This window comes from Oryctolagus cuniculus, chromosome X (assembly GCF_051225735.1).
Source record: "Oryctolagus cuniculus isolate XC-2025 breed Fujian yellow rabbit chromosome X, ASM5122573v1, whole genome shotgun sequence".
NCBI lineage: Eukaryota > Metazoa > Chordata > Mammalia > Lagomorpha > Leporidae > Oryctolagus > Oryctolagus cuniculus.
In genome coordinates, this window is record NC_142888.1 from 77,056,506 (window position 1) to 77,069,098 (window position 12,593).

The window sequence follows — 12,593 nt, forward strand, 5'->3', positions numbered from 1 at the left end:
GGTGCCATGCTATGGCTGGGGTGACCTGAGATGCATCCCCGGAGGAGTATACTGCCACCAGGCTGCACGCTTATGTGGCTTGTGCAGCAACTAGTGCTTTGCTTTAGCTCATCTTAGGGACTGGCAGAGAGGCCATGTAGGGAGCAGCCATTTTGGGTTCCTGTTGCATAGGGCTGTGCGTGTTTTTGCTGCACGAAAGGCAGAGGGGAGGACCTGTGGGGGCAAGGCAGGTGGCATTTGTGGTGTAATACTGCCATCAAGTGGAAGTGGTTTGCGTATCCCTCCAGCCCTTGCAGCTGTGTGTCTGCCAGGCACTGGCTTGGCAGGGAAGTGAGGGTACAAAGGGGTCCCGGGCTGTGCCCAGGGAGAGTCCAGAACTGTTGGAGGCCAATCAGTCGTGTGGGCTGTGGAGGGCTGGACAGAGGCATGGCCAGGGTTCTGAGCTCCAGGGTGTGTTGCTATTGTGGTCCAGAGGAACATAGCTGGTGAGCCTGGTGGCTGCCATGTTTGGGCGGGGCTTCTTAAAATCTCAGGCATTTTGTCCTAGCAGGAGCTGTTGGTGTTTTCCTCCCTCCTCTTAGGAGTGAAGTAGGGTGCCACCCTGTCTTGGCTGAATTCTCTGGAAGGCTCCCTGTGTCCAAGGAGCTCCCTGTTGAAGGTTCGTAGGGGTTTGCAGGAGCACCAATAGGGACTGAAGCATTTTCTTTCCTCTGTGTCCTCAGTGGTGGTCTGTGAGTGTCAGTGAGGATACAAGAAGCAGAATCTGTGTCTGTAGGTGGTTCGTTCTAGTGTTTGTTTTGATCAGAATATCACCATAACCACTCCCACTTTCCTCTGCATAATTACATAGTGATTCACCTCCCTGGATGCAGTTTGCTTCCATAGCATCCTGTATTTATGGGGAAGGTAAACCGGTGCCTCTGATAAAATGACCTCTCCATTGCTGACTTGTTTTCTCTCAGCTCCTCTCTCTGTCGTCATGACCCCCAACACAGTATGTGCCCATAGTCACCTTCCCCAGCCAAAACCTTTGACTTTTTATGGACTTTGGAGCAACCCTAGAGGGCATAACGCATTGTGGGATGCCAGGCACTGATAGGGCCAATTCCTCCCAGTGCACAGTCAGGGTCTTACGGGGTCCCCTCCAGGGATCTGTGGCAGTTGCCTCACTCTGAGCTCCCCGGGTTGCCACACATGGGTCAGGTGGATGAGCCCTGGTGCCAGCTCTCAGCTGACCTTGGATAGGGGCAGAGAGGTTCTGCAGCTCCTTCCAGGTGGCTGGGTGTGGCATCTGGTTGTTTTCTCCACTTAGCCCCCAAATAGCCTTTTTATTCACTTGTTTGTTCACACATTAAGCAGGCACACCCACCATGTTCTTTGATACTTAATAGGCTCTTTGCATTTGTCTGCATGCTTTACCCTACTCCTTTTATTTTCTCCCAGATCCTAATTGGAGATAGATTCCATCCAGTTACTGGGATATCATGTCTGTGTATTTTCCCTGCCAGCCCATCCATGGAAGTTGGACAATGATTGGACACTTGAATCAGGTGCTAGGAGCGGAGGTGTTTGTCTTAGCTTTAGCACCTAGTTCACCTCCAGAATGCCCATTGTGTGTCCTAGCCTGTGGGGACTTTGCATGGATCCCTGAGGGCTGAAGCCACTTGCAGTGCAGATGAGATAGCCCGGTTAGGCTGAGGTCCCTACTATGGCTGTGGTTTCCTTACAGATATCGCTTGTGCACTGTTCCTGTGTGCAGACCCAAGGAGCGTACTGTGACCAGGCTGCATGCTTATGGGGTTGGCACAGCATCCAGTGCTGTGTGTTTGCTCCTCCTGCTCCCCTCAGCCAAGTAGAGAGGCCATGCTGGGCAGCAGCCATTTTGGGTTCCTGCTGAACAGCTCTGGGAGATTTTAGATGCATAAAAGGCAGAGAGAAGACATGTTGGGGGCCAGGGTAGGTTGCATTTGTGGTGCAACACTGCCATCAAGAAGAAGTGGTTTGAGCATCCCATTAGCACTTGCAGCTGTGTGCATGTCCGGGACTGGCTTAGCAGAAAAGGGAGGGTGCAGGTGCGTCACAAGGCTGTACCCTGTGAGAGCTCAGAGCCCTTGGCTCCAGGGCCAACTTGGCCCTTGCGTCCTGTGGGTTGTGGAGGCCCTGAACACAGGCCGGGTCACAGGGCCAAGGTCTAGGGTGTATGGTGACTTGGCCCAGAAGGTGGAACTCTGGTTCCTGGTGGTGGCCATGTCTGAGCGGGGCTTGCAGAAGTCTGCAAAGACCTAGTGTTTTTCCTGATCAGGAATCCTTGATTTCCTTTCTGTGCCTGTGCCCTGGAGCATTGAGGTCACTGTTTTAGGTGACCTCTGGGCCCCAAGAGGACTCCTTCATCTTTGAACCTGCTTCTTCCTATTAGAACACAGACGTCTTCCAGTCTCAGAATCTGCTTATGGCAGTTAGAACTGATCCATTTCCCTTCCTCAGAACCTGTCTCAGATCCTTACATTCAGCCTCCCTGTGAGCTCCTGAGAGCTCCTGGTCCCGGCAGGAGCATAGAGCCACTCCTGACTGCAGTTGTCCTTAGCAGAAGGAGCCTGGATGACAGGGGCCCCCTAGGGGTGGGATCCTAGCAGTGTGGGAGGAGCCAGCAGAGGCAGTGACCAGGGTGGATGTAGCCTATGAAGAGCAGACTTTCTTTGAGGGTGTGCAGAAAGTAACACACAACTGGGACAGGAACGGACTTGAAACCCTGAACTGCTTTAGGTCTAGCTCCAGACAATCAGGAGTTCTTACCTGGTTTTTCAGCAGGGCCAGTGTCCACAGAAACTCAGCTGCTTGTCTCAAATATGGCAGCCAGTGAGGCCTGCCCTCCTCTGCCTCCTGTCCATGTCTGCCTGTCCCCCAGGTTCCACCCCTGGGTGACCTGATCCAGACCCATTAAGGAGGCACCTGCTGGTGGCCCCTGGCCAGCCATCCACTGTTGGCTAATCACAAACATTCTACTAGAGTCTACACTGAGCAAAGGGAAGGCACAGAGAATTTAAATTTCATGGCTGTGTTGCCCCACTATTGCCCCACTATTGCCACCTGCCCCTCACCTTCTCCTCTTACTCCTCCCTTTATGGATGAACCCACCAAAGTAAGGCCCTGAATTAACGAGGCCTTTAAGCAGTGTCAGCTGTCTTGGGGCCCTGAAAGAACTGATTTCCCCTCTCTTTGCTCTCCTGTGCAATCTTCCTGTATAGAACACAACAAATGCAGTAAGGACTTCTGCAGGTCTCTTCAGATATCATAATGTTTTGCATTATAAGTTCTGATCACTCCTACCTTTCTGGGCACACGTGAATTTATTTATAAAGATCTGGTACAATGTGGTTTTCAGAGGCAGAGTTGTTGCTTTCCTGGGTGTATTGAGTCCTAACCTCATGAAGGATGAATTCCCGGATGTTCTCTCATTATTTCCTCTTTCGTCCTTTTGCAGCCCATCACGAGAGAGGACAGTGGAGACTTTCCAAACCGGCATCTCATCTTGCTCAAAGACACAGAAGCTGGCCTGGGTAGGCAACAGGGCATGGTGGGTGCAGCAGTAAGTGAGAGGGCCCACCTCAGATGGAGGACCAGGAGAACGATACCTTGGCTCATTTCCCTGGGTCCAAGGTTGTCACTCCCTATAGAGTCCCAGGTCGTATCTCCATGGTGTGGAGGAGTCCAGAGTGGATTCATACATGAAGGTGAATCTGTTCAGGACCTGTGGGTTTGCTTTACCACCCAGGTATCTCCACGTGCAATTGCGACTGTGCCCCCATTAAACAACCACCCCTTCACTCATTCATTCTCACTTGCCTGTAAAGATACTTCTCACACCCTCCTTAATCATGTCTATACATGCATAGTTATTCCCCTTCCTGTTCCATTTCCTAAATTGTCTGAATGATATATTGTGGATAGAGATTCCTAATTCCTGAGTCAGCACCAATATGTTTCCTTCTGCCAGTATAAGGAGTTCTTTGGCAGTGACCCTGGGTAAGGTGCAAGGAGAGTCGGTGTGGCCCCCATCATCCCTCCTGAGTGGCCTGAGTGTAGAACCCTCATTGCCTGCAGACCAGGGGAGAGCCCTGTGAGAGTAGAGAGGTACTGAGGCCTGTGGTCCTGGGATGGATGTAACCCTTCACTCTCTTCCTTCCCACTACCTCTGGGTACATACCCTTTACGTCTGCCTGGATGAGACATCATGTCATCATGTGAATATGATTTGTCAGTGACTGATTCAGAGTATCTGGCTGCCCTTTACCTCCTTGGCAAGCTGGTATGGCAGGACTCAGTGACAATGTCCCAATCCAACTAAACATTGATGGAAGTTGCCTACGAAGAGCTGACTTTCTATAGGGGTATGTTTGTAAGGTTCACATTAATGGAACAGAAAAGGACTTGAAACTGTTATTTGACTTGGTCTCAGTCATCATGAGTTTTCCAACTGCTTATTCTGTAGACAAATGGCCACTAGAAGATTCAGCTCTAAGTTGCCCGTTATGGTGGGCCCCAAAACTGCCCTCACTTTCCTCTTCACTCTGGCCGCCTTGACACCTAAGTCCCGTACAGGTGTGGCCCTGCCTCCATTCCTTTCACACCTGTTAAGGAGGCACCTGCTCAGGTGTTCATGGCCAGCTTGTTCTGGGTTCTGGGACTCTCGTTGTCTGCAGACCGGGGAGGGGGGGACCCTTGTGAGAGGAGGCAGGTCCTGAGCCCTGGGGTCCTGGGATGGCTGTAACTCCTCACTCTCTGCTCCTTCCTGGTACCTCTAGGTTCCTACCCTTTTTGTCTGGCTCCCAGAGACTACTGGTCAAAACTGGCCTGTGAATCAGTGAGAAGATGTGGTTGTCCAGGACCTTCTGGGCAGCTGTCGTTGGGGGAGCGCAGTGAACAGATCCCAGTGAGACTGCTTCCCCCGAGTCACCTATGGGGCCCTTGCCGGTTCTCAGAGGGCTGAAGCCAGCTGCAGGGTATGCAGTATGGAAGCACTAAGTGCAGGTGCCTTTGGGAGCTTTGGTTGTACAGTGGTACCTGAGGCAGTCCAGGAGAACAATGGAGAAACCAGGATGCAGTGTAACACCCAGTCCCATAGCTGTGTCTATTCCCTTCAGAGCCCTGCTCTGGAGCACTGGCTAGTTTTTTGCAGCACAAAGGGCGGAGGGAGGACTAGCTGGGGCAGGTCAGGTAGCATTTGCGAAGCAATACTGCCATCAAGAGGAAGTTGTTTGCGGATCCCGCCTGCCCTGGCGTCTGTGCGCCTGCGCAGCACTGGCTTGGCAGGGAAGTGAAGGTGCCGGTGGTTCCCGAGCAATACCCTGCGAGGGCTCAAGCCCTTGGAGGCTCGGGCCAGCTTGGGGCCCCCGCGTCTTGTGGGCTTTGGAGACCCTGGACATAAGCAGTGCCGGTGGCCAAGCTCCAGGGTGCTTGGCGGCTGCCGCCCAGCAAGGCAGAGCTCGGGAGCCTGGTGGCGGCCATGTCTGGGCGGGGCTTGTAGCAGCCTCAGCCATTTTGCAACTAGTAGAAGTGTGGACGTTTTCCTCCCTCCCCTTGTCTTAGCCGTGAGATGGGTCGGCAGCCTCTCGGGGCAGCGTTCTGTGCAAGTTTCCCTGTGTCTAAAGAGTTCTGTGGTGTAAGTCCAAGGGGGCTTGCAGAAGGACATGGAGCTGCGCGAGCACTAATCAGAACTGGTGTAGTTTTGTTCCTCTTTTCCATTTTTAGTGTCGTCTGTTCATCCTGCCTACCACATCTGGTGAGGACCCCAGTCCCTGCAGGACCACATAGACGTCCAGAGGGAAAGGCTCCTAGTCCGCCTGAAGCTGTCAAGGACTCAGGACCAGCCCTGGTGGCTGGAGTGCCTTGTGGGGATGTCAGGAATTGTCAGGGCCAAGTCTAGCTAGTGCATGGTGAGGGTGATTCCTGGGTGACCTCCAGGGATCTGTGATAGCTGTCTGACACTGAGTTTCTCAGGTTCCCACCCGTGGTTCAGGTGGATGAGCCCAGGCTCCAGCATGTAGCTGACCTTGGTTCTAGGGCCCCTAGGAATGCAGCTCCTTCTGGGAGGCTGTGTGTGAAAGACCAATTTTTTTGTCTACTCAGTCCCACACATGTACTTTTAATTTCTTCGTTCATTCATTCCAGATGCACATACATGGACTTTGTTGCATACTTACCACTCTTTTATTTGCCCTATTCTTCTTATTTTCTCTTATCTACCTTGCGGTTGCCACCGTCAAAATAGATTCCTCCCAGTTACCGGGCTATCATCTCTCTCTTTTTCCAACCAGGTGTTGAAGTACATTGTTAGGATGGCTTTATGGGGAGAATTTCTTCGGCTCCTTGGTTTAAGCCCAGCAGCTCCGTTCATACAGAGTCCTCTCAGGATGGGAGGGTCAGTTAAGAGAGCTGGGGCACCAGGTTTCAGATTGCATCTAAATGAGTATAAGTCAAGTCTTGATTTAATGTTAAATGGCAGAGGAGGAATAAAAGGGGTGTGTTGTACTGCAAAAGGCTTGCTGGTGTTTCTCGTGCATTTCTTCCATCAACACAATCTTGTTGGGCGGTCCTGAGACATGTATTGCTGGAACAGTTACATAGCCATGTGTAGGACTGGAATTAAGTCCAGGCAGGGCCAAGGTCAGGTTTGCCAAGCTTCCACATGTCCAGGATGCTTGGGGGAAGTTGACTGAAGGCTTTTTTGGCCTCTGCAAGTATAAGGACCCTTCAGAGAGCTAAGGTGGCTGATTATTAGGATAAAGATTCAAGATTTGGACTTTGGTGACAACCATGTCTTAAGGGACCAAACATAAACCTCTGGCAAGATGACCTTACCTGGGTGAGTGGGATGGTTACCTTCTGCCCCTTCCTGGACCATAGCGCTGGCTGAGGAGTCAGGGACTATGGCAGAGACCTGTCCTCAGTGGGAACCCACCTAACAGGATTATGTAACAGGCACAGGATTTTAGACATATTATTATTGATCTGCTTTCAAGCGTTACTTCTACATTTTTTCTCTACCCCACAAAAATTTCCATTTCCTTTAAAAAATCATATTTTCTTTAGCCCCCCTTTCATAAGTAGACATCATATTAACTACCTAACACATTATTCTCTGCACACTTCCACTCATTCATTCACACATGTGTGTACACACATACTTTCTTACCTACTGATGTACTTGCTTAATTATGTGTCTTTCTGGGTACTTCATCTCCTTTCCTCTTGTGTTCTCCTGTGACCTCCCTGGAAATTCACTGAGGTTACAGAGTGCTGCCAATTATAGTGACAGCATGCATACTCCTACCCAACTGCAAGTGTTCCTGTTGCTGTTTCCTGAGGTGGGCCCTGGGACCTAGGCAAGGAAGGCAGATGTCCTTATTGTGGCCCCTGTTGGGGTGTGTGTCCTCTTCTATCTAAGACAAACCTGGGGTCAGGAACTCAACCTGTGTCTTTCACATAGGTGACTGTCTGGACTCCTAATTAGCATATGTGAGGGTCCTTGCCATAACAAGTGGGTTAGGCCCTGTGAGAGGATTCAGATGATCAGAACACGTGGTCTGGCATTACAGTTAGTCCTCCTCCTTCCCTCGAACTCCAGAGTCTCTGAATGGTTGCCTCTGGGCCTCTGCCCTTTATATTTGCCTGCTTGAGATCTGGTAGCAAGTCGGGCTTTCAGCAGCTCCTGATACTGCCCAAGTCAGAAGGCTCCCAGATGGGTAGTGGGTGAATGTGACTATACTCTGTGCACATACCCGAGGCTTCACCTGCTGTGTCGCCCACCTTGTGTGGTGAGGAAACATCCATGATTGGCTGTGTTTGTTATATTCTTAGGGTAATTGCATGGGGAGCCAGTATCTGTTGATGTCAAGGAGGATGCCTAACACTGTCCCACAGGGGCAGAGGCCTTGCAGAATGGAGGAAGGGATGTGAGCACAGCAAACCACCAGATGGCAGGTTTCAGACAGAGTGGATATCGGTCGGTGTTTTATTATTTTTCCCCACTGTAAAATAGAAGAGAGAAAACACAGGAGTTAAGGAAAGCATGTTGGAATTTCTTTTGCAGTACTGCCATAGATTTCCGGGCTGCCAGCACCAGTTTCCAAGACCCCAGGGTAGTATCTAGAATTTTACATTCTCATGGGCTGCTCTCCAATCCACGGCTCTGAGTGTGATGCTGTCAGTGTGCTTCATTCTAGTGGGCTTCTGATGCGGCATTGTAGGAACTACAGCCTAGAGACACAGACCTCCTCAGCTGCTTGTTAACCCAGCTGCATTCCCAGGAAGAGTAGCCAAGTTAAACAACGCAAAGGAAACAGCACTTCACTGAACTGATTCTGACCACTGGCGCTTGTAGAACAGCAGACCTGGGGCCCCTCACTTTGGAGCATGATGACCACTTCAAGTTCACAATCATTAAGTGAGGTCTTCAGCATCCTTTGTCCTACACTAGAATATGGTTGTGGATGGTGTCCTTGGGGTCTGTGTCACAGACTTGTGTTGGGAGTGAGTGGAAGCCAAACTGGCATGTGCAGCTCTAGTCTTCCCTGTCCTGTTGGACTCTGCGACCATCAGCTTTTCCCTATCCTCTCTATAAGGTGCAGCCCCTGACTGAGTGCCTCCCACTGGGACTGGGTCCTCCAATGTTTCTTAAGTCCAGATTCACTGGGGTTCAGAGTACCCAGGGCAGTGCCCCCTGACTGACTTCCTTGTGATAGCTGGGCAGCACAAAGCGGCCAGTGCTGTGCAGGGACTCGGGCTCCTGATCACCCAGCATGGTGGCCTGGTCCTCAGTACCTTCTGAGTCTCGCAGGCCTTGCCTCTCAGGACTCCTCCATAGATAAGCCAGACCACCTTATTGTCATGCCAACCCTGGAGGTGCCAGGTGACATGGCACGTTCAGTGGCATCATTCCCCGAGTTCTTCAAATCCGCTGTTCCTTGTATTGGAAGCTGTGTAATAGCACACACGGAACATCTGGAAAGCACACTTAAAAAGCTTGTGTTTCATGCCACTGTTGCTCCAGAAATCCCAGCCTCTTTGTCTTTGCCCTCTGTGCTTTGCAGATGGAAAAATGACAGGGAGTGCCCCAAAAGCCAACCAGTCCCTAGCAGGGTGGTTTTCTGTGTTGGGGTGCTTGGGAGGTGCTGTCCTTCCTCTCTTGCTGTCTGTTTGGGGATGTAAGACCAGTTAGAAAGCATCCAACAGAAATGATGTATCTATGTATGCGTGCTACATTAGCACCTGAAGCCTTTGGGCACATATGACGTTCACTACTCCAAAGGGTTCTGGGCACACAGTGGACACTTTAGACGTGGACTCCAGTGGATACATTTCCTGCTTTGTGGTTTCATTGCTCATCCCAGCAGGTGGGAAGATGGCCTCGATTTCCCTTCGTCGTGCCCCATTCCCTGTCCTCTGTACCCTTAGAGCAGAGTCTGATCCAGCCAGTTCATTGTCTGACCCAGGGTTAGAGCTCGTTGTCAACCCTAGTGAGGGCAGCAGGAGCCCACAAGGGCCACATCAGGTGAGAGGACAGTTGAAGATGATGCCCTGGCTCACCTCCATGGTTCTACAGTTGTTGCTCCCTAAGCTGTGCCTAAGGTAGTGGGTCCATGAATCAGGAAGAGTGAAGAGCCAGTGCACATGGGCAGCTGACCTCCCCCAGGGCTCGGGGATAGACAGCGCATTGTAGCAATCTGTAGATGCAACTCAGCGCCCCTCTCCATTCACTCACTGATTGTCTCATTCCTTCATACATACGTGCTCCCACACTTTCTCACTTAACAGTTGTTTGCTTATGTCTGTATTTACATATGTATGCGTTCTCATTTCCCTTTTTCTTCTCCCATGGCCACCATCTTGGAGAAATTACATTTTACCAAGGCCTGAGATTGGGATTTCTGCTGTCTGAAGACCAGGGGAGTGTGAGTGGAGCGAGGCACTGTGTTTTGTGGTCCTGGATGCAGCACCCAGAGCCAGGCAGAGCAGCCATGCTGGGCAGCCTCCATGCTGGGTCTCTGTTGAACAACTTTGGGCATTTTTTTCCTTTGCGAAGGGCGGAGGGAAGACATGCAGGGGCAGGGCCAGTGGCATTTGTGGTGCAATACTGCCATCAAGAGGAAGTTGTTTGAGGATCCTGCCAGCCCTGGTGGCCATGAGCCTGCGCAAGACTGGCTTGGCACGGTAGTGAGAATGCAGGCAGGTCCTGGGGCCACACCCTGGGAGTGCTCACAGCCCTTGGAGACCCGGGCAAGCTTAGCTAGCAGGTTGGGAAGTGGAAGTCCCCAAAACATGTAGCAATAAGAGGCAGATTGCCAGGGTGCCTAGTAACTGTATCACAAAAAGCTCAGGCTCTGTTCTGGTGGCGCCATGTTTGGGCGGGGCTTGGTGGAAGCCTCAGCCATGGAGCCCTTCGCTGGAAATCGGAGCATTTTCCTCCCTAGCCTTGTTTCAGGAGTGGTGTGAGGAGCCACCCTCTGTGCTGAGATCTCCAGAAGGTTTTCTGTGGCTAAGGAGCTGTGAACTGAAAGTCGCCAAGGCTTGTAGGAGCACTCGTAGGGACTGGAGCATTTTCCTTCCTCTGTCTCCTCAGAGGTGATGGGCTTAGTCTGCCTGTCACATCCCAGAGCACCCCACTCCCTGCAGGTGCATATCCACCTTGCAGAGTGGAATGGTGCTCACCGGCTCCAACCGGCATACTGGGGGCCTCCCACCTAGAGAGCAAGCCACCTCCTGTGGTGAAGAAGCCATGAAAGGCAGTGACCAGTAATGAAATTTGCTTCTGAACCCAAACATAATAAGGAGCAACAAGAGTAAAGCACACAACATGGACTGAAACAGAGCTGGTTCACTGTGCCTTGTCACGACCTCATAGGGAATAATCAGGATGTTCTCCAGCCGCTTGTGTCAACAGCCACAGTGTCCTAGAGAATCTTCAGCTCAATGTCATGTACTCTCCCCTCCTTAGTCATGTACTCTCCATGGCTGAGGGTACCCTGAGAAGCCTCCTTTGTGTGCTAGTGCCAGGGCAGCCCAGGAGCTGTGTGCTAGGCCAGGTGGCGCTGGCATGAGGATGGTGCTGCATCCAGGGCTGTGGGGTAGCTCCTCTTGTTCCCCTTGGAGCCAAGCAGAGTGACCATGCTGGGCAGCGGCCATGCTGGGTACCCTCTAGTGCTGCAAGTTTTTTGCTGCAGGAAGGGCGGAGGGAGGACCCGCGGGGGCGGGGCAGGTGGCATTTGCAGTGCAATACTGCCATCAAGAGGAAGTTGTTTGCAGATCCCGCCAACCGCAGGAAAGTGAAGGTACAGACAGGTTCTGGGGCCGTTTCCACGGGGGGCTCAGAGCCCATGGAGGCCCCGGACAGCTCGGCCCTGGTGTCTTTGGGGCTCCGGAGGCCCCGAACACAGGCAGGGCCGGGGGGCCAAGCTCCAGGCTGTGTGGTGGCTGAGTCTGCCAGGCGTAGCTCCGAATCCTGTTGGCGGCCATGTTTTGGCGGGGCCGCTGAAAGTCACTGCAAAGACCTGGGTGGATCCTTGCCAGGATTCAGTGCGATTTCCCTCTTGTCCCAAAGCCCAAGAGCAGTGGGTCCATTGTATTAGGTGACCTCGGGACCCCAAGTGGATTCCTTCAACATTGACTCTACCTCCTAAAAGACCACAGAGAATTTCCAGTTTCACAATCTGCTTATGGCAGAGGCAGAACTGATGCATTTCCTTTCCTCGGAGCCTGGCTGCGAGTCCTTACATTCAGCCTCCCTGTAGGCTCCCGTGAGCTTCCTGTTTCAGCAGGAGCATAGAGCCGCTCCTGACTGCAGTTGTCCTTAGTAGAAGGAGCCTGGATGACAGGGGCCCCCTAGGGGTGGGGTCCTAGCAGTGTGGGAGGAGCCAGCAGAGGCAGTGACCAGGGTGGATGTTGCCTATGAAGAGCAGACTTTGTTTGAGGGTTGCCAGAAAGTAACACACAACTGGGACAGGAACGGACTTGAAACCCTGAACTGCTTTAGGTCTAGCTCCAGACAGTCACCTGGTTTTTCAGCAGGGCCAATGCCCTGCTCTGCCTCCTGTCCATGTCTGCCTGAGCCCCAGGTCCCACCCTGGGTGACCCGATCCAGACCTATTAAGAAGGCACCTGCTGGTGGCACCTGGCCAGCCACAGGAACCATGATTACTTCCACCCCACTGTTGGGTAATCACAAACATTCCATTAGGATAACGCAGAGACAGAGGGGACGGCACAGAGCACTTACATTTGATGGCTGTGTTCCCCCCCTATTGCCACCTGCCCCCACCTTCTCTTCCTCCACCCTTTGTGGATGAACCCACTAAAGTAAGGCCCCAAATGCACGAGGCCTTCCAAGCAGTGTCAGCAGTACTGGGATACTGGAGGAAATGATTTCCCCTCTCTCTGTTCCCCTTGTGGAATTTTAATGTGTATAATACCGCAAAAGGAATAATTATGTCTACAAGTCCCTTCAAACATCATCAATTTTTGGGTTATATGTCCTAAAATCAAGCTAAACTCCTACTTTTCTGGGCACACTGGTGAGTCTACTTACAAAGGTCTGGTAA

General features: G+C 51.9%; 1 protein-coding gene across 36 annotated transcripts in view; it reads left to right on the forward strand.

Moving 5' to 3' along the window:
* Positions 1–12,593, forward strand: part of LOC103351904 (uncharacterized) — a 250,964-nt gene that overhangs the window by 58,877 nt on the left and 179,494 nt on the right. For 17 of the 36 annotated variants that reach the window (XM_089323984.1, XM_089323983.1, XM_089323990.1 and 14 more), the window contains one exon: positions 3,482–3,557. The exons of the other annotated variants lie outside the window; for them this stretch is intronic. In XM_089323984.1, the coding sequence (XP_089180110.1) occupies positions 3,482–3,557 (76 nt within the window). The remainder of the gene's footprint in view (positions 1–3,481; positions 3,558–12,593) is intronic. 36 annotated transcript variants of the gene reach the window in all.